We start from the raw sequence: 26,505 nt of genomic DNA, 5'->3' as shown, positions 1-26,505 counted from the left end.
ATGCATCCTCAAATCTGTACCTGCTATGGGGTGAAGGTAAAGGTCTGTATGGACAGAGGGAGACAGAGATGCAGATGAACCAGCCTGAAGAGAAAGAGCTGCAGAGTTTTGATTGTCCTGCTTCAAATGAACACGAAATTCAACATCCCCAAATAAAGCTGGACATGAGAGTTGCTTCTGTACAGCCAAGCAGGACATGGACATGACCAAGGTGGGGTGGGAAGGGCCAGGGAGCTCAACAAAAATAACTCATGATGGCACAGCACCCAAACCCACCAGGCAAAGGGTGAGGGTGGGACTGTCACAATGGCCACCATAGCACCATGGAAGGAAGGAATACAGGGGTGTTTTGGGAGGAAACATAACACAGTCAGGACAAGGACACAAATGCATGTTCTGCTTGGGTGATACCACCTGGGTCATCACAAATGATCATTGTTTGGTCTAAAGCAACCCCAGCATGACCTAAAATAATCCCAAAGTGCTCTGCAGAGAGTGAGTTTGACCTGCAGTAACCCCAATGACCCACAGTAACCCCAGAATGACCTAAAGTAACCCCAGAATGACTTGGAGTAACCCCAGAATGACCTAAAGTAACCCCAGAATGACCTACAGTAACCTCAAAATGACGATTTCTTGACCTAAAGTAACCCCAAATTTTTCTGCAGAGAGCAAGTTTGACCTGCAGTAACCCCAATGACCTATAGTAACCCCAATGACCTAAAGTAACCCCAGAATGACCTACAGTAACCTCAAAATGCCAATTTCTTGACCTAAAGTAACCCCAAATTTTTCTGCAGAGAGCAAGTTTGACCTACAGTAACCCCAATGACCTATAGTAACCCCAATGACCTAAAGTAACCCCAGAATGACCTAAAGTAACCTCAAAATGCCGATTTCTTGACCTAAAGTAACCCCAAATTTTTCTGCAGAGAGCAAGTTTGACCTACAGTAACCCCAATGACCTATAGTAACCCCAATGACCTAAAGTAACCCCAGAATGACCTACAGTAACCTCAAAATGCCAATTTCTTGACCTAAAGTAACCCCAAATTTTTCTGCAGAGAGCAAGTTTGACCTACAGTAACCCCAATGACCTAAAGTAACCCCAATGACCTACAGTAACCCCAGTGACCTATAGTAACCCCAGAATGACCTAAAGTAACCCCAGAATGACCTACAGTAACCTCAAAATGCCGATTTCTTGACCTAAAGTAACCCCAAATTTTTCTGCAGAGAGCAGGTTTGACCTACAGTAACCCCAATGACCTATAGTAACCCCAATGACCTAAAGTAATCCCAGAATGACCTGGAGTAACCCCAAAGTGACCTAAAGTAACCCCAAAGTTCTCTATTGAGTGTGAGTTTGACCTGCAGGAACCCCAATAAGCAATACCAACACCAGGGACTAACAGTAACCACAGAAGGATGACTGGTTAGGAGGGTTAGTCGGGACTAACTCACTCTCTGCAGAGCCCTTGTTACAAATTTGAGCCCTTTGGGGTCAACCAACTGTCATTCTGGGGTTACTCCAGGTCATTCTGGGGTTACTATAGGTCATTGGGGTTACTATAGGTCATTGGGGTTACTGCAGGTCAAACTTGCTCCCTGCAGAAAAATTTGAGGTTACTTTAGGTCAAGAAACCAGCATTTTGAGGTTACTGTAGGTCATTCTGGGGTTACTTTAGGTCATTCTGGGGTTACTTTAGGTCATTCTGGGGTTACTTTAGGTCATTGGGGTTACTATAGGTCATTGGGGTTACTGCAGGTCAAACTCACTCTCTGCAGAGCACTTTGGGGTTATTTTAGGTCATGCTGGGGTTGCTTTAGGCCAACCAATGAGCATTTGTGATGACCCTGGTGGTATCACCCAAGCAGAACATGCATTTGTGTCCCTGTCCTGACTCTGTTATTATTTCCTCCCAAAACACCCCTGTATTCCTTTATTCCATCACATTTACATTGCCTTTATTCCATATATATAGTCTATATATATATATTCTATAGTAACCCCAAAATGACCTCGAGTAACCCCAATGACCAGCAATAACCCCAATGACCTGGAGTAACCCCAGAATGACCTAAGGTAACCCCACAATGACCTGGAGTAACCCCAGAATGACCTAAAGTAACCCCACAATAACCTAAAGTAACCTCAAAATGCCAATTTCTTGACCTAAAGTAACCCCAAATTTTTCTGCAGAGAGCAAGTTTGACCTACAGTAACCCCAATGACCTAAAGTAACCCCAATGACCTAAAGTAACCCCAGAATGACCTACAGTAACCTCAAAATGCCGATTTCTTGACCTAAAGTAACCCCAAATTTTTCTGCAGAGAGCAGGTTTGACCTACAGTAACCCCAATGACCTATAGTAACCCCAATGACCTGGAGTAACCCCAGAATGACCTGGAGTAACCCCAGAATGACCTAAAGTAACCCCAGAATGACCTACAGTAACCTCAAAATGCCGATTTCTTGACCTAAAGTAACCCCAAAGTTTTCTGCAGAGAGCAGGTTTGACCTACAGTAACCCCAATGACCTATAGTAACCCCAACGACCTGGAGTAACCCCAGAATGACCTGGAGTAACCCCAAAGCGACCTAAAGTAACCCCAAAGTTCTCTATTGAGTGTGAGTTTGACCTGCAGGAACCCCAATAAGCAATAACAACACGAGGGACTAACAGTAACCACAGAAGGATGACTGGTTAGGAGGGTTAGTCGGGACTAACTCACTCTCTGCAGAGCCCTTGTTACAAATTTGAGCCCTTTGGGGTCAACCAACTGTCATTCTGGGGTTACTCCAGGTCATTCTGGGGTTACTTTAGGTCATTCTGGGGTTACTCCAGGTCATTCTGGGGTTACTCCAGGTCATTGGGGTTACTATAGGTCATTGAGGTTACTGCAGGTCAAACTTGCTCCCTGCAGAAAAATTTGGGGTTACTTTAGGTCAAGAAACCGGCATTTTGAGGTTACTTTAGGTCATTCTGGGGTTACTTTAGGTCATTCTGGGGTTACTATAGGTCATTCTGGGGTTACTGTAGGTCATTGGGGTTACTATAGGTCATTGGGGTTACTGCAGGTCAAACTTGCTCTCTGCAGAAAAATTTGGGGTTACTTTAGGTCATGAAATTGGCATTTTGAGGTTACTGTAGGTCATTCTGGGGTTACTTTAGGTCATTGGGGTTACTATAGGTCATTGGGGTTACTGCAGGTCAAACTTGCTCTCTGCAGAAAAATTTGGGGTTACTTTAGGTCAAGAAATCGGCATTTTGAGGTTACTTCAGGTCATTCTGGGGTTACTATAGGTCATTGGGGTTACTATAGGTCATTGGGGTTACTGCAGGTCAAACTCACTCTCTACAGAGCACTTTGGGGTTATTTTAGGTCATGTTGGGGTTGCTTTAGGCCAACCAATGAGCATTTGTGATGACCCAGGTGGTATCACCCAAGCAGAACATGCATTTGTGTCCCTGTCCTGACTCTGCTATTATTTCCTCCCAAAACACCCCTGTATTCCTTTATTCCATCACATTTCTATTGCCTTTATTCCATATATATAGTCTATATATATGTATTCTATAGTAACCCCAAAATGACCTCGAGTAACCCCAATGACCAGCAATAACCCCAATGACCTGGAGTAACCCCAGAATGACCTAAAGTAACCCCACAATGACCTGGAGTAACCCCAGAATGACCTAAAGTAACCCCAGAATGACCTGGAGTAACCCCAGAATGACCTAAAGTAACCCCAGAATGACCTACAGTAACCTCAAAATGCCGATTTCTTGACCTAAAGTAACCCCAAATTTTCTGCAGAGAGCAAGTTTGACCTACAGTAACCCCAATGACCTATAGTAACCCCAATGACCTAAAGTAACCCCAGAATGACCTACAGTAACCTCAAAATGCCAATTTCTTGACCTAAAGTAACCCCAAATTTTTCTGCAGAGAGCAAGTTTGACCTACAGTAACCCCAATGACCTAAAGTAACCCCAATGACCTACAGTAACCCCAGTGACCTATAGTAACCCCAGAATGACCTAAAGTAACCCCAGAATGACCTACAGTAACCTCAAAATGCCGATTTCTTGACCTAAAGTAACCCCAAATTTTTCTGCAGAGAGCAGGTTTGACCTACAGTAACCCCAATGACCTATAGTAACCCCAATGACCTAAAGTAACCCCAGAATGACCTGGAGTAACCCCAAAGCGACCTAAAGTAACCCCAAAGTTCTCTATTGAGTGTGAGTTTGACCTGCAGGAACCCCAATAAGCAATAACAACACGAGGGACTAACAGTAACCACAGAAGGATGACTGGTTAGGAGGGTTAGTCGGGACTAACTCACTCTCTGCAGAGCCCTTGTTACAAATTTGAGCCCTTTGGGGTCAACCAACTGTCATTCTGGGGTTACTCCAGGTCATTCTGGGGTTACTTTAGGTCACTGTGGGGTTACTCCAGGTCATTCTGGGGTTACTCCAGGTCATTGGGGTTACTATAGGTCATTGAGGTTACTGCAGGTCAAACTTGCTCTCTGCAGAAAAATTTGGGGTTACTTTAGGTCAAGAAACTGGCATTTTGAGGTTACTGTAGGTCATTCTGGGGTTACTTTAGGTCATTCTGGGGTTACTCCAGGTCATTGAGGTTACTATAGGTCATTGGGGTTACTCCTGGTCAAACTCCCTCTCTGCAGAGAACTCTGGGGTTACTGTGGCTCTTTGGAGTTATCTGGGGCCTGGTGCTCTCTCTGGGCTCCACTCTTTGCTCACCTCACGTCAGCCAATGAGTCCAACCCCTATGTGCAGTTTTTGAAGTTTTCACCAGAATAATCCCATATTTCCCACTCTGATTTGTTCCCTGATCCCTTTCTCTGGGGCTGCTCTTATCATTTGTATGTATTTCCTTTATAATTCACTATTTCCAATATTTTTGGTTCAAGGAATTGTGGTTTCTTCTCTGCTTGCTGCTTCCATCCAGCCCTTCCCAATGGTCAGTTCCCCACTATAAGTTGGTATTTATGTCCCATTGGCTCAGGCTTTCACCCTACATTAGAATCTCAACACCCTCATCCCATGAAAAAAACCAAACATCATTTGGTGGGAACCACAGCTGTGTCAAGAACCATAAAAATCTCTCTGTTTTTAGTAAGATAAACAAACACGACTGGATCAAAATAATTTTTATTGAGCAATGAGAATTATGTGAAACTTTTCCCCTGCTGAACCTGAATTTTTAACTGACTCCCTGAATGGGTCTCTCTGAGACTTCAACTGGAGACAGCCAGGATTTTCTCAGTGGAAAATTAGGGATTTTTCCTTCACCATCTCTTCATCTCAAGGTCTTGCAACAGTCCCAGATGACTCCAAAATGTGCATCAAGCACATGGAATATCCACCTCTGGAGCCCTCAGCACAGGAAGGACCTGCACCTGTTGGAGAGATGACCACAGAGTAACATCCTAAAACCACCACACAGTGTCCCTGAACCACCCAACCCATCCCAGTCTTTGCTTTATTTGTTTATTCTTGGGGATTTTAAAGCACCACAGAGTTTAAAACAGCACAAGGTTTAAAGCCAAGTGTGATGGTTGTGCTGCACCTGAAGGAAAGTTCCTACAGGGACTGGGTAGTGATTTTACTGTTACAAACTCCACTTGTAAGCATTGTTGGTACATTTAAACAGAAATAACTACAGATTTACTGGTGCAAATGAATTGTAGGTCAAGATAAAACTCTTCCTCAGCTGCCTTGCTAAAACCCCCCCTGGCAATTGTTTCCTCCCTTGTGTTTGCACTGCCCTTCTCTGTGCATATTTATGACAGTACAGCCACACACCAGCACTGAAAGAGTTGTTAGTAATAAATGGGACTCAAATTTCCTCATAAATCAGTGTTTCCATCATAAAGCTCTATTTTTAATGCCTATAAGTTCAACAAAAAATAATCTTTTGGGCTGACTTTTCCTATGTTGAAGGTTCCCTTACATTGAATCCATGAGGAAAAGAGTTAAAGGGATCTCAACAAAACTGAGCATAGGAGAACATATTTTGGTCATGCTTTAAAACATTCCAGCAAAAGTTCTAATTCCCCTGATTTTAGTGACTGAGGTGATGTCATAAATCCATTTTGGTGGATCACTCCATCCCTCCCTCCCATGTTGAGGTACAAATCCACAAGACTTGGTGAAAGTCCTACAGACCTCAGGGCTTTCCAGGTGCAAGTGCTCCCAGGGCTGTGCTGCCCACTGGAGGCAGGAGGTCCCCCGTGGGGGCAGGATCTGGGCAGACAGACAGGCAGGAACGAGGGCTTGAGCCAAACCCCTGCTGTGCTTCTCTTCTGAGTCTCCCTGCGAGGCCCTGCAGGGGGGAAGGTGTCACCAGAAGGGCTGGAGCAGATGGGAGGAAAAGAGATGCATTACCTGAGGAAAAAATCAGCTTTTCTGGCTGCAGGAAGAGTTGAAATAGAACCCCAGAATAACTTGGGTTGCAAGAGACCTTAAAGCTCGTCCAGTTCCTTGGACATTCCCAAGGATGGGGCAGCCACAGCTTCTCTGGGGAACCTGTGCCAGGGCCTGCCACCCTCCCAGGGAAGGATTTATCCCATAAAATAACCGACCAAAAGAACAAAACCAAGCAGTAGATAACAAAATTGTCAAGCTAACACATTATTATTACTACAACAGGCCTCAGAACACCCACGAATTTTCTTTACATGAGAATTTGGGAGGAGGAAACTCCAAGGAGGAGAAACTTATGCCTGTTAACGTGGCAATGTGTACCCATTACCACAGGAATGGAAAGGGCAAGTGCACTGGCACAGGGTGCCCAGGGAAACTGGGGCTGCCCCATCCCTGGCAGTGTCCCAGGCCAGCCTGGAGCCACCTGGGACAGTGGGAGCTGTTCCTGTCCTGCAGGGGGGAACGGGATGAGCTTTGAGATCCTCCAACCCAGACCACCACCAGGGATGCCCACCCGGGATGCCACCCCAGCAGAGGGCGCAGTGGGGAAAGGGCCAAGAGGCAGCTAAAATCCATCCCAACATCCATCCCAACATCCATCTCTGGGAGCACTGGGGGCGACCCCGGAGCTGCCCAAATCCATCCCAACATCCATCCCAACATCCATCCCTGGGAGCACCGGGGGCGACCCCGGAGCTGCTCAAATCCATCCCAAAATCCATCCCAACATCCATCCCTGGGAGCACCAGGGACGACCCTGGAGCTGCCCAAATCCATCCCAACATCCATCCCTGGGAGAGCTGGGGGCGAACACGGAGCCGCCCAAATCCATCCCATCACATATCCCAAAATCCATCCCAACATCCATCCGTGGGAGAGCTGGGGACGATCCCGCAGCTGCGGCCACACCCCCGGCCCCGCCCCTTACACTGACGTCATCTCCCGCGGTGGCGCGAGCGGGCCCGCCCCGGTGACGTCACGTGGCGCTACCGGGCAGGCCCCGCCCCCGCCCAGCGCCGGTCGGGACCTTCGGGCAGGTATCGCGACAGAGGGAGGGATCGGGGATAGCGGGACACGGGGGGTTTCAGGGGTACCGGGACACGGGGGGGGATTTGGGGGTATCGGGAAGGGCAGGAGGTTACCAGGACACGGGAGAGGATCGGGGGTACCGGGACACGGGAGAGGATCGGGGGTACCGGGACACGGGAGAGGATCGGGGGTACCGGGAGGGGCAGGGGGGTACCGGGACACGGTGGGGGGCGATCGTGGGTACTGGGACACGGGGCGGGATTTGGGGGTACCGAGACACGGGGGGGAATCGGGGGTACCGGGAGGGGCACCGCCACCCGCGGGATGTCCCGATGTCACCGCACCCCGCCGTGCCCTGCCCCGCCACCCGCGGGACGTCCCGATGTCACCGCACCCCGCCGTGCCCTGCCCCGCCACCCGCGGGATGTCCCGATGTCACCGCACCCCGCCGTGCCCTGCCCCGCCACCCGCGGGATGTCCCGATGTCACCGCACCCCGCCGTGCCCTGCCCCGCCACCCGCGGGATGTCCCGATGTCACCGCACCCCGCCGTGCCCTGCCCCGCCACCCGCGGCTCCCGCAGGGACTCCTGCCCCGTGTGCCGTCCGAGGCTTTGCTCCCCCAGCACCCCCATCCCGCTGCCACCCTCTGTCCCTGCCATGGGATCCTGTCGTTCGTGCCCCTCCGGCAGCAACAGGGCACAGGAACAGGGGGCCCCACTTGTGTGCCGTGGGGCACAGCACTGACCCGGACAGAGACCTGCCCTCCCCCCAAACCCCCGTCACCTCCTGTGCCCTCTGGACCGGCCCCCTGTGCCAGGGTTGGGCAGAGGCTGTAAGGACAGGGCATGCCTTGTGCCACACCAACCCTCCCTTCCCTGCAGGAGCCAGCCATGGATCTGGTCCTGGCAGCCGCGGACCAGCACCTGCTGACGCCCTACGTGTACCCTGCGGGCTGGCCCGAGGCCGAGCCGTGCCGCCAGCTCCTCAGCCTCTTCGCCATCACCAACCTGGGCGCCCTGGCCCTCTACCTGCTCTTCGGCACCCTCAGCTACTACTTCATCTTCGACCACGAGCTCAAGAAGCACCCCCAGTTCCTAGAGGTGGGTGCACCCCGTGCCCCCCGGTGAGCTGTCAGTGTCCCCCTCTCCATCCCCCTGAAGGCCATTCCAAGTGTCCTGTGCTGGTGTGGCATGGGCTGTCCCCAGTGCCTGTCACAGCCACCCCTCTCAGCCCTCTGTTGCCCATCCATGCGGGGTCCTTGATCATCCATGACCAGAAACAAGTGCCACAACACACTAGACCCAGCACTGAGCATGAGCCCTGCCCTGTCCCAGGCTGTCCCCAAATGGCACAGATGCCAATGCCAAAGGGGTGGCCAAAATGCAGTCCCTCTTCTGCCTCATGAGGAGCTGGAGCACTGGGGCTCTCGGGCCTGTGCCTGGCTGCCAGCATGGCCTCTGTCCCTGAGCCCTGTGCTCTCCCCCAGAACCAGGTGCGCCGGGAGATCTGCTACGCGCTGCGCTCGCTGCCCTGGATCAGCGTGCCCACCGTCGCCCTGTTCTTCGCCGAGGTGCGCGGCTACAGCAAACTCTACGACAACATCGAGGACTCCCCGTATGGTGAGACACCTCCCCTGGGCCTGTCTCCCACCACAAAGGCCACTGCACCTCCCTGACCCTCTCCTGCCCCTATGGATGCCCACGTGTGCCACCTCTAAAATCCCTGTTCCCCCAGGCTGGGCTGGCGTCTTCCTCAGCATGCTGTCCTTCCTCTTCTTCACTGACATGGGCATCTACTGGATACACCGTGGTCTCCACCACAAGCTATTCTATAAGGTATGACATGGGATGGCAGGCTCTGGACCAGTGTCCTAGCCCTGCTCTGGGGCTGTGTCCAAGCTGCTCCTCCAGGGAAATGCACACTTGGGTGGGAATGGTGGGCCCGAACCAGCTGAAGGAGGTGTCACCTCACTGTGGTCCACAGTGTGATGGGGGCTGAGACCCCATTTGGGCACACATCCCTGTCTCACTGTTTGGGTGGGGATAGCCCAAAGAGTGGCCTGTTGGGCTGTGAGTCTGGGATTTTAGGGGATCCTCCCCCTCAAAGGGGCCACGCTGACAGCACACCCCTTCCCACAGCGCTTCCACAAGCCCCACCACCTCTGGAAGATCGCGACGCCCTTCGCCAGCCACGCCTTCCACCCCGTCGATGGCTTCATGCAGAGCCTGCCCTACCACGTCTACCCCTTCCTCTTCCCCCTGCACAAGGTCACCTACCTGGGCCTCTACATCTTTGTCAACGTCTGGACCATCTCCATCCACGACGGCGACTACCGCGTGCCCCGCGCCCTGCGGCACATCATCAACGGCTCTGCCCACCACACCGACCACCACCTGTACTTCGACTACAACTATGGGCAGTATTTCACCCTCTGGGACAAGATTGGTGGCTCCTACAAGAGCCCCACGTCCTTCGAGGGCAAAGGCCCCCACGACTACTTGCGCAAGCTCCGAGAGAAAGACCAGGGGGCATCCAACGGCCTCCAGGCCTCCAAGACCGAGTAGGCTCCCCCTGGCCTGCCCCCTCTCCAGGATGACATTCCCTGGCTGGAGCTTGTCCTGTTCCTCCCTGGCCACTTGTGGCTATTTTCCCACGGACAAAGGGCCCCTGTCCCTGGTGGTGTGACAGTGAGGGGTGAGTTGTGGTGAGCCTGACCCTGCTCCCAGACCAGCGGTGTCCAGCCTCGCTCTGCATCACAGACCTGCCCTGTTCTCCCCATGGCTTCCCCTCCTGGCTCCCCTTGGATCTCTGCTGAGGTCCCTGCGCTGCTTTAGTGCTGTGCTGCTGCTTTACAAGGAGAATAACATGGCACAAATGGAACAATAACAGGGTCTCTGTTTGGCTGCTGCGCCCCTGTGTTTCCAAATCACTGTTCACACCGTGGAGTCCATCAGGAGTGGTGTGTTGCAAAAGAAAAGGCACAAATGCTCACCTTTTGGAGGTGGTGTGGGCCCTCCTGATGGTTTCTCAGGATGCTTGGCAGGACTCCTCAGTGGGACTCAACACGCTCTCCTCCTTCCTCTCACTGGGGATGTCCCACAGGGTGTGGATGGGATGCATTCCAGAAACAGCAAACCTGCAGGACAGAGATGTACTTTGAGTGCTGCAGGTCCTTTGAGGCCCCTGAGATCACTGAGGGAGGAGGAACAGATGCCTGGGTGTGAGGGGCAGGGGCTTCTCCTCACTCGAGGGCTTGTGGCTTCCCCCGTTAAGGCCCTGTGTGTTTCCTACTGAAATCTGGTCACCCTGCCTTTGGGTTTGACCCATGTTCAATAAATTTTACTTGCCAACTTGGCTGCTGTTTGATCCCTTTGTCCTGGTTCCCAATGCTGTGCAAAGCCTCCAGGGGAAGCCTATTTCTCCCCTACAACAGCCCTGACAGGCTTACCCTCTGCTTTGCTGGCACCACTCCTCCCCTCTTCATCTCAGTAGTGATGGGGACAATATCACCAACTGCCAGCGCCCCATCTCCTTGTCCTGTGGAGGGACTCAACCCCTCTACTCATGGGGTATGAGAGCCACAGAGGCCCTGCTGCACTTCCCACCCTGCCTGGCTTAAAGGGGACAAGGTCCTGGCACTGTCTGGACAAGCACACTTTGCTCCCCATCCTCCTGCCACGCTGCTGGGAACTGGCACAGTCAGAGTGGCCAGAGCCACCTCCACTTCCCCAAGCCACCTTACATGTAACCATGTCCTCACACAGTGACTCCTGTGCTTTCCCATCCCCTGGTCCCCCAGTTTCACCGGTTACCAGAGCCCTGCCACCCGTACTGGGAATGGAGGCCCTTTGGCAGTCCCTCACTGTGATGACACACCCTCTTCTCCCCACCCTGTCCCAGCCATCCCCCAGGCAGGATAGGGCTCCAGGTCACACCACCACACCACGTGGCACCTGATGAGCACAAGGGGCACCTGTCCCATGTTCTGCCAGTGTGGTCCCACACCTGGGCCATGCTCTGCTTTCACCTCCCCGTCACAACTTGTTCTCCCCACATGGACAGGAGCCCTGACCTCTATTTGCTGATTAACCTGGAGCCCAGAGCACTGCCCAGGGGTCAAGGTCTTGCCCAGATCAAACACAGTGACAACATTGCTGACCTTGGCCAACCACCATGCCAAGCAGGGCCTGATTCCCAAACACTCTACTCTGGGAGTCCTGAACTTCTCATCACCCCATCTCTCTGCCTTTGCTGAGCTTAACGCCTGAGCATCCCATCCTGGCAGCCACAGGATGGGTGGTGGCCCCTCACAGATTGATCCTGGCAGGATCAAGTCCTAGGAATGAAGTGCCATCACGTTCCTGGTGACCCACATCCTGGACTCCTGCACCCTCCCACAGACCTTCTCCTGGTCGAGGACAGCCTGGCTCCTTGGCTTCCCCACTGGACAGAGGGATGTGTCTGCAGCACCACAACACCTGAGGACAGGCAGACCGTGTCCTCCCGGGTCACACGAGTGTCATGCCAAGGCCTCTGGGACAGGGCACACCCCTGGGCACTGGACCACGGGGAGATGCAGTGCAGTGTGTGGGACCCTGGAGCTGCTGCTGCTGCCACAAGATGGAGGTGTTGCTCACAACAGCCGTTGCAGGAGCTGCACCTGCGTGGATGGCCTTCTTCCTCCTCCTCCTCACCACCCCCGCATGAGGCAGGGGCAGCTTTGCCGTGTTGGCACACAGTGTTCCATGATCCTGTTCCATGTTCCCCCCAAGTGCTTCACCTGGTTAAGTGGATTTCCTCTGTGTCCCAGCTCACTCCCCTTGTCTGCAATAGCTTCCCTGTCCTGCCCCACAGACAGTGTTTGTTTCCCTCCTTTCATTTCCTACAGGATGCTCTTCCACACTCCAGGCAGTGCACACTTGTGTGCCACACACTGCACACTCAACATCCTTCCCAGTGAGACCCCTGGCACAAGAAGTGACACCTGGTGTGCCAGCACAACAATCAGGTGGCTCTGGTGACAGCCCTGAGTCCTGCAGGAAACACCCACAGCCTCCACCCACCTCTGCCAAAGGCCTTGAGGCCAACACCATCAGTGGGGTGATGTCTTCAGCTCTTGTTCTTGCCACCCCCATTTTACTCCCTGACTCGACTCCAGCAACATGCAACTGGTCCTTTAAACCACTCTACCCACTCCCTCAGTGAGGTTCTGTGAGGGGACTGTTGTTCCAGCCTCTCAGTCCTCTAAACTCTCCAGATCACTAAGGCTGAGACAGGGAAAGGTCTCAGGAAAGAGGTGAAGGAAAACCAGGGGGCCAGGGGCTTCTCACCTCAGCCTTGGAGTTCACAGCTTTTACTGCTGATGAAATCCAGACTTTAAAAATAAACTCTGCCCTGTTCCCTCTGCCCTTTATGGCATGAGATGGGTTCTCTTTTCAAGAAACAAAAAATACCTTGGCAAAGGAAACAGAAAGAAAGAGTCATTCATCTGTAAGCATTTACCAGGTTCACCCACGGGGTCCTTGCTCATGTTCTCCCCTTGTGTCCACCACAGTGACCTGGCTGGGGGGAACCCACAGGGGGCACAGAGACCCTTCCTGCTCAGAGCACAAAGCAGAGGCTGGGGGCAGGACAGCAAATCCACCTCCCCTACCCCACCATGCACCACCTTCCTCCATTTAGAAACTGCTGTAAAGGCCCTTCCTCATGTCCTGCTATTTCTTGTTATATTCTTCCTCTAGTCCTTATTTCTGAGTTCTTTTTGCATTGTTCTCACTATGTCAGCTCCATGGAGGAACTGGCTACAGAGATTCCCAGACAATAAAACTCCCTCATCGACTCTGCCCTTACCCACAGTGACCTCCAGTCCTCTGGAGGGACATTATACAGAGTCAAGACCTCTAAAAGCTTTATTAGGAAGGCTTATAATTGTATTGACTCGATAATTGAAATGCACTAACTGGGTTTCTAGGTGAAAGCACCTCGGGGAAAGCTCTGGACAACATTTCTGCTATTAAAGCAAGTGAAATAAGGGGGAGCAAAACTGCCTTGGGGCTGTCCATGGGATTTACAAGCTCCCATTCCTTCACTGCTGGGCCACATCCATTTTCTTTGATAGCAATAGAAATGCTGGAATGGTGCTGGAGAAGTGCAGCAAGGCTTTTTTGGGGAGAAACCTCCCTCAACCCCCAGAGACAGCAGCTTCAATGCTTTTATTTTATTTGAGTTTATTTCATAGAACCTCAGAATGGTTTGAGTTGGAAGGGACCTTAAAAACCATCTCGTTCCACCCCCTGCCATGGGCAGGGACACCTTCCACAGCTCAGGTTGCTCCAAGCCCCGTCCAACTGAGCTTGGACCCCTGCAGGGACGGGGCAGCCACAGCTCCTCCAGATCAACCTGCACCAGCATCTCACCATCCTCACAACCAAGAATTTCTTCCTAAAATCTACTCTAAACCCACTCTCCATCACTCTGAAGCCATTCCTCTTCGCCCTGTCACTCACAGTTTCATTGACTCCAACACAGTCTCATTTACTCCAATTTCATTGACTTTCATTCCCTTTGACTTGATTTGCGACCGTTTCATTCCTCTTTCTGGCATCAATGAACTTGAACTTATTTTGCTCTATCGGGGAGTCCGAGCATCCTCCGGAGAGGAGACGCAAAGAGGGAAGGAGAGGGAGAGGCAGAGGGCGCGGAGCGGAGGGGGCCCGAGCATCCTCCGGAGACGCAGAAGCAAAGGGAGCGGAGCGGAGGGAAGGCGGCCCGAGCATCCTCCGGAGAGGAGACGCAAAGGGAGAAGGAGAGGAAGCGGCAGAAGGAGCGGAGGGGAGGGGGCCCGAGCATCCCGCGGGGGGGCTCGGCGGCAGCGCTGCCCATGCACATTCTCTCCGGGCGGCGGCGCGGCTGCCGCTCGGCTGCGGCTGCGGCTCCGGCTCGGGCTGCGCTCCGCCCGGCCCCGGCGGCACGAACATGGCGACAACCGAGCGCCGAGCCGGGGCTGGCCGGGCCGCCCCGCTGTCGCTGCCCCTGTCCCTGCTGCTGCTGCTGCTGCTGCTGCTGCTGCCGCCGCCCGCGCCCGCCGCCCGTTCCCCGCCGCCGCTGGTGCTGCGCGCCCCGCACCGCCCCGCAGCCCCCGCAGAGCCCCCGCGGGGCCGCCGCGCCGCGCCGCGCCCGCCGCAGCCCATCCAGGTGTACGGACAGGTGAGTCCCCCCGCAGGAACCCCGCGTGACATCGGCCCCACCGCCCCGTCCTTCCTTGGGCGAGCGCTGGGGACGCGGGGAAAGGAAAGGGGGCGCAGCGGGTCCCGCGCGGGGAAGGGTCGGTGCGGGGGTCGCCCAGCAGCTCGTTCGCTGCTCCGGTCGGGTGTTTCGGCGCTGCCGGCAGCTATTCCCGCAGCCTGGCTCTCCCCCAGGGCCAGCTCGCCCCGGTGGCACTGTCACCTTCGCCCCTACACTTGCGTTCCCCAGCGAGATGCGCTCCCGGCGGGAGCAGCCAAGGGCACGCGCTGAGGAGCACGGGCCGCTCATTCCCGGCGCTGGATCGGCCGGAGGGAGCGCGTTCCCTGCCGGCAGCGGGCGGGAGGTGGGCAGCGGCTCTTTGGGGATGCTCGCGGTGAGGTCCCTGCGCTCGGAGAGCCGGGCACAGGGAGGTGATTCGGGAGAGGACATGACTATTTGTGAGGCGCCGCGTCCGTCCTCGCTGCGTGTCTAAACCATCCTCCACTGATCCTTGGAAAAGAGGGGGAGCGGAGTCGCTCATGGCAGGACAACACAGAAACTCCTGTTTCTGAAAGTATCCCTGCTCGGGCTCGATTCTCTGGCAAGTTTTGCAGCCAGAACCATAAGGGCTCCCCCTCGCCCCCTCTTTTCCAGGCAAGCATCACTTTAGGGGTGATGAGGAATTACACCTGGACTTTCGGGTGCCTGCCATGGGAAGCTTCAGCCTTAAAGAGTCTGCTTTATTTTTTGAGTATCCACATGCAGCACTACATTACACTGCCCTACTTGACTGTTCTTGCTGACACTGTGTCCCATGACGTGCCTAAAATGCTGCTGAGGGGGGAGGCTGGTCCATGGAGGGACAAGGCATGCTCAAGGAGAGGCTTTGAGCCTTCAGTGACGTCTGTGTTTGCCTCCTTGGTTAGTGCTTTCCTTCTGCCGCCCTAGAATTTCCCCTTTTTGCTACTTGTAGGATAACAAGGAGCTGGTCATGAGGCAGGGCTGGCCCTGGAGCTTCTGAAGAGGCACACTCAGGGCTGGTGCTGCTCCTAAAGCCCTTCTTTCTGTTCCCTTGTTTAGGGAAAAGCTGTTCCTCCTCCCCTTGAAAATCTGCTTCGCCTCCTCTACCTCCTCAACGTTTGGCTGTTTTTAGCACAACACAGCTACCCCATTTTAGAAAAAAAACATGACACTTGTCTCTCATCTACAGAAAGACATTTGTAGCACTTTCCCTTCTGTCTCCCCATGGCTTTCATCCAACCCACCTGCCAGGTAGAGCTGCTTTGGCAGGAGTAGCCTCTGTCACCTGGACATGTAGCTGCAGATCCAGGAGGGTGCAGTGACCCTGTCGCTATCCAGGACAGGACTAAGAGGAAGCAGTGGGAGATCAACAGTTTGCCCCTCTTTGGGCTTTCCTCATTGCCTTAAGCCTTCAGAGGGGATTTGCCTGGGGAATGAAGCTGCTTTTGCTGCAGGCATAGCAAACAGAACCTGTTCCTTCTGCTGCTTTGAGACAGGTCACAAAACCCCCGGATATGTCACTAGGAAAAGTTGTTTGTCACTAAACAAGAGTTCTCCCAAATGCTACAGTGCTTTAAATCAGAGTCTGCTTTAATAAAAGGTGCAAGAAGGAGCCCAAGTGCCCCAGCCTGTGTCACAGATCTGAGCAGACAAATTACTAATGCCGAGTAAGCCGGAATGCTGTGCAGCTCAGTGCTTGGGGGTCTCGTGCCTTGTCACAAGCACCCAACAATCCCCATGTCCCCTCCTCTCCCAGATCTCTGGCACTCTGATACCAGCACAAAATCATGAGGCAAAGCAGTCCTCTCTCAGGGACATCATCTTAAGGGGCAGTGCTTGGACTGAGCATTCGTGTGCCATGTCACTGCAGTCCCTTATCTGGGACACATCCTGCTCCCCTGGGTTTGGCAGGTCACTTGGCCATATGCTGGGCACTGGCTTATGCCCGAGACTCCCTGTCCTTCCCTGGCTCTTGTCTGCAGACCTGAAACAGGCTGGTGGGACAGCCCAGAGCTGGGCTCAGCTCAGAGGTGAGGCAAAGCACCCTCACCTGGGTGCTGCTGTGGGTGATGTCACCAGGGGACCACAGAGAGAGACGCATTGCACCTGCTGGAACCAAGGAGGGGAACCAAGTCCAAACCCTTTGTGGCTCCTTGGGAGCCAAACATGGCTTACTCAGCACCATCAGGAACAGGCTCAGAGCCCTCTTGCCCTCAACTCCAAAAACACAAGCATAGGAAGTTACTTGGACTCCTCACCTGGGTCCTCCCCCACTGCCAATCACACCTTTGCCTGCCAGGCTGCAGCAAAACTTTGCAGCATCTCAGCAAATAACAAGAGCAACAGCCTAGACCCCTGTGCCTTTGTGGCTTCTCCTTGTTTTTCCTGACTCCAAAGCACCAGCAACTGAGACCAAACACACGACTCCAGAGACTGTCAGCTTGGAGACAGAGTGGGTTTTGTTCCCTTGCGTGGCCCTCACCTCCACAGGACTCTTGGTGAGGGTTACAATGGACAGACTGTTACAAAGCAGGCACTGACATGAGACAGGACTTTTCTCAGATGCCACTGACAAGAGACACGTCCCCAGGGCAAGGCAACTGCTGCCTGCACCCCCTCGGGTGCTCTCTAAGCCCCTTCCAGCAGCCACAGCACCGCACCCTGCCCTCCTCTTTGTGCAACAAGCTCCTGCTACTCATCCGTAGCCCACCCTCCTGTCCCTAAAAGTCTCTATTCTCTTGCCTGCACATCCCTGCTCAGACTTAGATACAGGGCTTGGCTCCAGGATTTCACATTTCCATGGGACATCCCCCCCATCCCACATGACTCCTGTCTCCTGGGTGAGCACAGCCACGAACCACATCTCCTGCCAGGACTTTGCTTGGTGCTACAACCAGGGAAAAGGAGAGTGGCTGCTTTGGCTGCCTGTGTGTGTGCTGGGTCCAAGGGTGTTCTGTGGCCCTGGGGAAGGCTCTGCAGGAGTGTCAAGTCTCAGCCACAGCAGAGTGGGAAGTGCTGGGGTAGTAGTAAGTCCTGGGGTGTGAAGGAAGAGCACAGTGACCAAGAGCATTTACACTGCTGTGCTTCTAATACAGATCCAACCTTTTCCTGCAGATATCCCTTTAATTCTTTGGAAAAGGTTTATTCAAAGCCACCTCCAAAAGCACACAGTTCACAAGAAATCTTTGCCTTAAACCATGCTGGGATAAAAGATGTCTTATCCAACTGCTGGTGGCTACTGTGGAAGCCAGTTCATCCTCTGTGCTGCCACTGCAAGGCCTTGAGCCTGTCCCCATGCTCATAAAGTGTGCAGGGCCATCACCTCTGTGCCTCCCTGTCCCCTGAACCACTGTCAGTGCCGCCCTAACATCAGCTCAACTCTTCCCCTTCTGGGGGGAACCTACTTCATTGCTCTCAAGCTTCCTGTTTCCTGGTGATCACCCGTCCTGGCTTTGAGGAAAAGCCCCAAGTTTGCATCATTTCCAGGCCATTTATTATGAAATGACCTTTTTCCAGCCCACCACTTGACCTCCATGCTGATAAAGACCTCGGATAACCTCCCCAGATAACAAGGTGCAAGCTGGCAAGAGAGCCTTTGTTGCAGAGAAGACAGAAAGTGCTTTGCAGGGTAAATGCCACCCAGCCCTGGGAATGCAAACATCAGTCATGCTGCATTGGCATTGAACTGTACTTAATTTTGACCCAGTTTGCCAGCCTGGCAGAGCCCATCCCTCATTAGGCTTTAACCTTCTGGAGGTGCCCTGGGTGGTGAGGGCACATCTCAGCCACATCCTCTACCTCCTCCTTCATTTAGCAGATACCCCTCCATGTCTGTGTCTTTCCCAACCATCCTGGGAAGGCTCCCTGCTCCCAGCACTTGCTTTTTCCCTGAGCTTGCCAGGAGACACGGATGTGTGGAAGCCACACAGTTCCTGCTGCTGGCACCTTTGTGGCTGGGAGAGGTATTTGTGTGTTTATCCATTGGTTCCTCTTCAGCAGGTTCCTCACAGATCGTGGTGTCCCAGGGGGCATCACTTAAGCTTTCCAGAGCTGCAGTCACCAGCTCATGGCACACCTTAGACCTCTCCTGCATCCTCCCTCTGTGCCTTGGTTACAGGGGAGTGAATTTCATCAGCACCTCCCCAAATCTGCTGGGGCAGCCTCCGTTCCCCTCACATGCCCTCCCCTCCATCCTCATCTCCAGGACCTTCTTACCAAGCGACAAGATTATTTCTGAGTTCCTGCCCAGAGCCTGATCTTCCCCCTCGCTTACCTTTCCCTTTCTCCTAGAAACAGCAGCTAAGGGAGAGCTCTGTTGGTGTAGCAGGGAGGAAACAGCCCTGAGAGCAGATGATTTCAGCATTAACAGAATTAACACAGGCCTGGCACTCTCCGGAATGAGTCACCCGTGTTTCATATCAGTGATTTCAGACCTGGCATTTGCCGTCCAAGCCACGGCGGGCACAGGCTGCATCTGAAATACCCAGGCAGGGCTGGGAACAGATGCTGGGGAGCAGAGCAGAAGGTGCAGTGGGAGCACAGGGGACGTGGTGTGAGTGCAAAGCCACCCGTGACACCCACCCTGGGGCAGCCTATTGCATAAGCCTTGCTGGGGGCAGGCAGAGGAAACGGGGACAGAAACCCCAGCACTTGTCAGCTCTGGCCTCCAATGAGCTGGAATGATGAGGAGGAGCATGGTGAGAGCACCTTTCCTTTTAAGTCAGCAGAGCAGTGGGTTTGCTTCTGACCCCTCCCAGCAGTTGCTTTCTTTAGCCCTATCCTCATTCCCCCAGCCACTGGGAACAACATTTCTAGCCCATTGCACCTCTGCAAGCAGCCCTGAAGCCAAGAGCTGAGCTGAGGGCAAAGCTTGGATGGTTTCAGCACTGCTCACAGCCTAGAGGATCCTTGCTCTCTGATACCCTCCTTACCAACTGCAGTAATAACCTACTAACTGTTCAGAAATTTCCTGGGAGCTACATTTTATTTGTAGGCATCATGTTTTCAGCTGTGCAACCAGGGTGGGAAAATGCATAGGTGATCCCTAGGAATCTTTGCTGTGCACACCCCACAGTTTTCCAGCACTGCCTCAAGCCCTGAGCAGTCACAGTGTGTCACCTCCTGATTAATCACAAGCTGTGGTCCCAGACCTATGGCTGGAGCATTAATCCTCAACCAAGCAAACCCAGCAACACACACAGTGAGTTCCCAAGCACACAACACCAAGAATAGCCCCTAATGCTGTCCTGTCACTTGTCACCACTGTTAGCAAGCCTGCAGTATTTCTGCTTGTGGTTCATCACAGCTCACAGTGCAATTTCTGCACAGAGAAGTCAAGCTTCCCACGCACAGCAGCTCGCTGAGGGCTCCAAGGCTGGAATTCACAGTCCTCTGGTGATGGAAATGCTTGAGAGGAGCTGCAGTGAGGTGCCCCTGCCAGAGTCACATCTCCTGGCCAGCCTGCACCGTGCTGGAGCTGGGGCTTTTCACAAACACTGCAGTTTGTCATGTGTGAGGGCTGAGCCACCTCCGCAGCTAAAATCCTGCCCCAGCCTCTCCATCTGGGCATAAGAACAGAGGAGGATGTGCCAGGAAGGGAAGCTGGCATTTAGGTATTTCAGGTGCCAAAGAATGTGGATCAGGACACTTCCCCAGCCCCAGATGCTTGAGGAGCTCAGCACTGCACACTACACACCCAGATCTGCTCACCTACCAACAGCCATCACCTCTCCAGGCTCAGCAAGGCAATACTTCCACCTCAGCATCCCGACAACATGACCTCTGCCAGCCCAGGCTGGAGCACTCAGGCTCCAGCTGCATCCCTGAAGCTCATACCTGCTCTGGGGCAGCAGCTCCAGGGGCTGTCTTCTTCTCATCCCATTGCTGCAAGGCATTCATTTGTTGGCAGATACTGTTAACAAAGGATAAATACATGGGTTGAGCAAAACTAGCAGCATTAACTACATTAACCAGAGTTGCAAGCAGCCTCTGCTATGTCTTGGCTCCAGTTTTCCCCTCCTGGACTTCATTTGGCACCTTACCTATTAGGAGGACAAATTAGAATTTCATGCATATTTCATATACACTTAATCACTTGGCAAAGACCAAAACACTTCCCCATTGAGTGGAATTTATGCTAAACGCTGTTTCCATTAGGCACCAGTCATTGCCTGTTCATAGGTTAAGCAGTTCCCAAGGAGGGTGTCCCCTGCCAGGGGAGGCTGTGACAGGGGGCTCCTGCCAAACGAGCAGCAGGGCAGGATTCCTCCTGTCAGGGCTCACAGCAGCCTCACTGCAAAGCTGTTCCACAAAACCATCCTGAGCAATGGGACATCAGGTGCCTCTCACCCAGGGCACAGTGCAGTGACCAGCAAACACTCAGGGTGCTGTTTGTGGCTCCCCCACAAAGCTCTGCAGGGCCAGAGCAGGGCTGCAAAGCAGCAAACACAAATATGTGAGGCTCTTAAACTTGAGATGCTGCTGCCCCAGCCCTTCCTCAGGGACTTACAGCATCCTTGTGCTGCCTTCTCCTTGGTTACACCCTCCAGGAAGACATGCTCCAACTGTCTTCAGCTACTCCAGACCTTTCTGCTGAGCACTCAGTGCTGCTTTCCTTCCCTTCTACCAGAGAGCAAAACCCTGCATGAGTCCAGCTGGTCTTTATATAGAGGCTCTGCCCTAATCAGGCTGCCTGAGTTCACATGGCTTCTAAGGGTAACAAAACTCAGCTGGCTCCCCTCAATCCAAACACATGACCCCCGTTTTTGGGGTTTCACTGCACTTTCCAAGTCTCCCTACTCCAAGAAGGGGTCTCTGTCTCCTTCAGGTTACAGGAAAAATACCTGTACAGGTTTACTGTTGAGGTTAAAGCAAGGTGCACATAGGAGTCTCCTTTGGTTTTCCTGCTTTTGAAACTCCTAGTGTCGGATTTCTTGCAGGAAAAAGAAAAGAAAAATACTATTAAAATTGTCACAGAGGTTGTAACAAGCCACTCTTAGCTGAGGGAAACAACAGGGCCAAGTTTTGGGGTTCCCAGCTCTGCCAGACTTCAGCCCAGCCACAGCTGGGAACACGGAAAAGCTGCACCCAAAATAACTAATAGAGATGTAGGAGGTTTAAACGGGGTTATCCTGCTTTCAAAGGAGAGCAGAGGGCTTGGGGCTGGGAGCACAGAGCTGCTCTGGATTCCAGACCCGAGGCAGTCTGCCTGCTGTCTCAGTGGGCAGCACAATTCCTCCTTCTCCGCCCTCTTTCTCTGCATCCTCAAACAGCGGCGCTGCTTTTACCGGCGGGCACAGAGGGCTCTGCTGCCGCGCTTGGAGCTGCTGCTGCCTGACCTAAATCTTGGCTGGGTTTGGCTCCCCGGGTTTGCCCCGTGGGGGCCCTGCCCGGGCAGCTGGGGGTGCAGCTGGGGGCACCAAACCAGGGGCACTGACCCAGGGGTACCGACCCCAGATGCACCAACCAGGAGTACCAACCCAGGGGCACCAAACCAGGGGCACTGACCCAGGGGTACCGACCCCAGATGCACCAACCAGGAGTACCAACCAGGGGCACCAACCCAGGGGTACCAACCCAGGGGTACCAACCAGGGTCACCAACCCAGGGGTACCAACCCCAGATGCACCAACCAGGGGTACCGACCAGGGGCACCAACCGGGCACTGACCCAGGGGTACCGACCCCAGATGCACCAACCCAGGGGTACCAACCAGGGGCACCAACCCAGGGGTACCAACCAGGGGTACCAGCCCAGGGTCACCAACCCCAGGGGCACTGACCCAGGGCACCAACCCAGGGGTACCAGTCCAGGGGCACCAACCCCAGAGGCTGCTCGCTGACGGGTTTTGATTGGATTTTTCTTCCCCTTATGTGAGCCTATTGCATAAGAGGGATTTGAGGGCTTCTGCTTTGCCCCCCCCTCCAACTCTTCCAGAATAAAGACCTTGTTTTCCCAGTGTTTCCCTGGGTTGCTGGTGGAGGTTGAACCAGCCCCTTCCTTACCCCGTGTGGTGCTCCTTGCTGCTCATGGGGTCAGTGGGAGCTGCAGTGTACCAGGCCTAAGAAGGGCTTATCCCTGGATTTTTGCAGCTTCCCAAGGCCCTGAGCTGAGGGTTAACAGCCAGCACTGAGCCGTGCTGTGTGCGAGGGCTCAGGCACGCACGTCCTCTGCTGCTGCTGAGCTGCTTCCCCAGGCTGTTCCAGCAAGGCTTGCCTGGCCCTGCCTGCTGGGGACAGTCCCTGTGGGTCTGCCCTGCACGTCCAACTCCCACTGGAGATGCTGTGAGAGCTTCCCCATGGAAACCAAGCCCAGCACAGCACTGCCAGATACAACAGCACGGGAATAACGGGGTCACAGATGGCTGTGTGTGTGCTGCAAACACAGGGTGGAGTCATGGAATATCTGAGCTGGAAGGGACCCACAAGGATCATCAAGTCCAACACCTGTCCCTGCACAGACACCCCAACAATCCCACCCTGTCCCAAGAGTGTTGTCCAAACCCTCCTGCAGCTCTGGCAGCCTTGGGGCTGTGCCCACTGCCCTGGGGAGCCTGGTCAGTGCCCCACACTCTGGAGGAAGAGCCTTTCCCTGAGATCCAACCTGCCCCTCCCTGGCACAGCTCCAGCTGTTCCCTGGATCCTGTCACTGGTCATCAGAGAGAAGAGACCAGTGCCTGCCCATCCCCTTCCCTGACTTTCTTTCCCTGTGGCCTTTTTGCCTCATCAGCCTGGATTTGAATACACTTCTCAGCCCTTGGCTTTAGTTTTCATTCTCATCATCCCCTGAAACCTGTTTTTCTGAGAAAGAATAAAGGGAAAACCAACCTTGTTAGGCACATTCTGCCAACATGTTCAGGAGAGATGCTGCTTTGAAAGAGTTTCCCCAAAGTCCTTGTATTTTCCAAGAGGTGTTCACTCTCCAGCCGTCCCTGTGGGTGAGGCTGTGGCTCAGGGTGTCCTTTTCCTTGGCTTTGCAGGTCAGCCTCAATGATTCCCACAATCAGATGGTCGTTCACTGGGCGGGAGAGAAGAGCAACGTGATCGTGGCCTTGGCCAGGGACAGCCTGTCTTTGCTGGGCCCCAAAAACAGTGATGTAAGTAACACAGCCTGGCACTGTCTGGGCCAGGCAAGGTGATGGTCTTGTTCTTGTGTGCTTGGAAATTAAAGAACACCCCATAAATTTGCACAACCCCCCCATTTATTACCATCTGCGATGCCCATGGACTCAAGGCAAGGTCATGCAATCTCTAAGGCTGCCCTGCCTTGGAGTTTCCTGAGTTTTTCCCAAATCTGTCAGCAGGGAACCCAGAACTTTGTGCTGCTCACTCTGGGGCTTCTCCTTTGCAGGTTTACGTTTCTTATGACTATGGGAAGAGTTTCAAGAAGATTTCAGAGAGGTTCAGCTTCGACGGGGGGAACAGCAGCGAGGTGGCCATCGCCCAGTTCTACCACAGCCCAGCTGACAACAAGAGGGTGAGGGGGATGTGACAGTGGCTGTGTGGCCCTGCTGACACCCAGGGCACCCCTTGGGCTGGCCTGAGAGTCCCTGGTGCAGAGGTGGGATGTGCCAGGCACTGCTGTACCTGCTGTACAGTTCTGCAGTGCTCAGGAACATCAGAGCATGGCAGGAGGGGGAGCAGCTGGGACAGCCAAAATCCTCTTTTCCAGACTTTGCCCTCCTGAAGCATCCCTTGGGCTGTGTAACCTTTGTCATTGCTAGTGTGATCCCTGCTCTTACTTCCTGCTTTCTTTCTTTCTTGCCTGTCCCTCCTTTCCCAGTATATTTTCGTGGATGCCTTTGTCCCGTACCTCTGGATCACCACCGACTTCTGCAACACCATTCAAGGCTTCTCCATTCCCTTCAGAGCAGCTGATCTGCTCCTGCACAGCAGGAATGCCAACCTCCTCCTGGGCTTCGACAGGTCTCATCCTAAGAAACAGGTGAGCACTTCTGCTGAGATGGAGACCAGCATCCTGCCTCTGCCCTGCTGTGCCATTCCCAAGGCCTGTTACGTCTCCCACAGCTGAGTCACCCCACTTTGTGCCAGGGCTATGTGGGTTCATGTTTAGGGTGTCTGCCCTTGGCTTACTGCATGCAGAGCTGTCCCACGTTGGCCAGGACACCCCCTTCCCTACAGCTACAGTACCTGCAGGATGGCTGCCTTATTTCCCATCCCTTCTCCTTCAGCTGTGCTGGTCCCCCATCCACGTTGCTCTGACTGCACCGATCCCCGCAGCTCTCGTGGTCAGAACTCTGCACAGAGCTCTGGCAGCCCAGGCAGGGTGACCTCTGCAGTGCTTCATGCAGGCACGTGGCTTGACTTTGGACCTTGCATAACAGATTCCCTCCTGAAGACAAACACTTCTGTTTTCCCTGGAGCTGTTGGGTAAAGACTGTAAATAGTTACAGGATCTTCAGGTACACTCGGGCAGCATAAGGAAAACCTGGAGAGGAAATAAGCAGAGTGCACACACAGTCTGTGCTGTTCCCAGTCTGGGTGTAGCAGGGAGACATTGGGAGCCACTGGTGCCTTCCAAGCACCATCCAGGGACATTGGAGCTGGGCAGGAGGAAAAGGAAAAGGTCCTCTCTCTCCTCTTGACCTTGGCATTACTGATGCCTGCAGATCAGCAGGTCACTCTGCTTGGGGTTTTCACACCTCCCAGGGGGAGGCAGCTCTGCCCAGATATTCCCTTTGCATCGCACTCCACAAGGACATTATAACAAGTTGGTTTTGTTTCTGAGTTACTGTAAAACCTGGTGGGTCAGCAGACAGTGGCAAATCCTTCTGGCCAGCCTAAAGGACAGTTTTTCCTGTTTGGGTTATCCTGCTGCTAGAAAGGTTGCTGCTACTCCAGGCAGCTGCCATGGAAGGAGAAGTCACGAGAGTAGTCATGGATGGATGCAGGTCTGTCCTGCCTGAGACTGGGTCTCTTAAAGGATTGGATCTGTTTGTGTCCCAGTCCCACTGTCACCCTTACCATTGCAAATGACATTTCACATCTCACCTTTGTCATTGCAGCTCTGGAAATCAGATGATTTCGGCCAGACCTGGATAATGATTCAGGAACATGTAAAGTCCTTTTCATGGTATGTATCCCACCTGTGCACACCCAGCTCCTGTCTCCTCTCATTCCTCACCTCTTGCCTCATTTGCTGCCCTGTGCAAACCAAGGGAAGAGGTGACAAGGTGTGCTCCAGCCCTGCCCCCTGCTCCCCTCACCCAGGGGATGTGGCATTGCGGGGTGATGAGAGACAGCCACCCTTCCAGACACCCAGGGGGGCTGCACATTCCCCCACCCCATTTCTGCGTCCCTCTGTGAGCACAGAGGTGCCACCACCCCTCGTTTGTCCGTCCAGGGGGGTTGAGCCCTACGATCAGCCCAACACGGTGTACATCGAGCGGCACGAGCCCTCTGGGGCTTCCACCGTCCTGCGCAGCACTGACTTCTTCCAAAGCAGAGAAAACAAAGAAATAATCCTGGAGGATGTGGAGGATTTCCAGCTCAGGGACAAATACATGTTTGCAACAAAGTCTGTGGTAAGTGCCACGTGAGGGATTCGCTGCCGAGGGTGAGGTGCAGAACCAGCACGGCCACGGCAGAGCAGGAGCATCTGCCAGGGATGATGCTGCACCTCACAGCCCTCAGCCCTCGTGTTTAGCTTGTCACAGAGGTGTCACCCAGGCTGCCTGCACTGCCATCCCCTGCCCAGGCTGGCACTGCCATGGACAAAGCAGTGCCTGCCCATGCTGCCCTCCCAGGGAT

The 26,505-nt window shown here is 53.7% G+C and overlaps 2 protein-coding genes and 2 long non-coding RNA genes across 6 annotated transcripts in view; 2 read left to right on the top strand and 2 right to left on the bottom strand.

Annotated features, from left to right (window-relative positions):
* Positions 1 to 5,190: 5,190 nt before the first annotated feature.
* LOC139682128 (uncharacterized) lies at positions 5,191 to 10,762 on the bottom strand. The gene is made up of 3 exons (XR_011699605.1): positions 10,485 to 10,762; positions 6,205 to 6,390; positions 5,191 to 5,435 (listed from the first exon to the last, which is right to left on the bottom strand). It is a non-coding gene; the product is annotated as an uncharacterized lncRNA (long non-coding RNA).
* On the top strand, positions 7,428 to 10,842 carry SC5D (sterol-C5-desaturase). Of its 2 annotated transcripts, none has more exons than XM_071576146.1 (5): positions 7,428 to 7,499; positions 8,374 to 8,592; positions 8,979 to 9,111; positions 9,227 to 9,327; positions 9,631 to 10,842. In XM_071576146.1, exons 2-5 carry the CDS (start codon positions 8,383 to 8,385, stop codon positions 10,054 to 10,056), a joined length of 870 nt encoding a protein of 289 aa, XP_071432247.1. In that variant the 5' UTR covers positions 7,428 to 7,499; positions 8,374 to 8,382; the 3' UTR covers positions 10,057 to 10,842. The 2 variants fall into 2 exon arrangements, with proteins under 2 accessions (XP_071432247.1, XP_071432248.1); XM_071576147.1 differs by having other exon boundaries at positions 7,443 to 7,495.
* A 3,367-nt stretch (positions 10,843 to 14,209) lies between these two features.
* SORL1 (sortilin related receptor 1) overlaps positions 14,210 to 26,505 on the top strand; it is a 49,506-nt gene continuing 37,210 nt past the window's right edge. Inside the window, exons 1-6 of one of the 2 annotated variants that reach the window (XM_071576043.1) lie at positions 14,210 to 14,698; positions 23,715 to 23,831; positions 24,086 to 24,211; positions 24,518 to 24,679; positions 25,761 to 25,828; positions 26,099 to 26,279. In XM_071576043.1, coding sequence (XP_071432144.1) covers positions 14,468 to 14,698; positions 23,715 to 23,831; positions 24,086 to 24,211; positions 24,518 to 24,679; positions 25,761 to 25,828; positions 26,099 to 26,279 — 885 coding nt within the window. In that variant the 5' untranslated portion in view covers positions 14,210 to 14,467. The remainder of the gene's footprint in view (positions 14,699 to 23,714; positions 23,832 to 24,085; positions 24,212 to 24,517; positions 24,680 to 25,760; positions 25,829 to 26,098; positions 26,280 to 26,505) is intronic. The other variant, XM_071576042.1, reaches the window with a different exon arrangement.
* LOC139682076 (uncharacterized) lies at positions 20,580 to 25,016 on the bottom strand. Its single transcript, XR_011699602.1, has 4 exons — positions 24,886 to 25,016; positions 24,548 to 24,668; positions 23,563 to 23,752; positions 20,580 to 20,648 (listed from the first exon to the last, which is right to left on the bottom strand). It is a non-coding gene; the product is annotated as an uncharacterized lncRNA (long non-coding RNA).

The sequence above is a fragment of the Pithys albifrons genome, chromosome 23, assembly GCF_047495875.1.
Source record: "Pithys albifrons albifrons isolate INPA30051 chromosome 23, PitAlb_v1, whole genome shotgun sequence".
In the NCBI taxonomy this organism is placed as follows: domain Eukaryota; kingdom Metazoa; phylum Chordata; class Aves; order Passeriformes; family Thamnophilidae; genus Pithys; species Pithys albifrons.
Note: the sequence above shows the minus strand (reverse complement) of the source record. Positions and strands in the feature narration are given on the sequence as shown.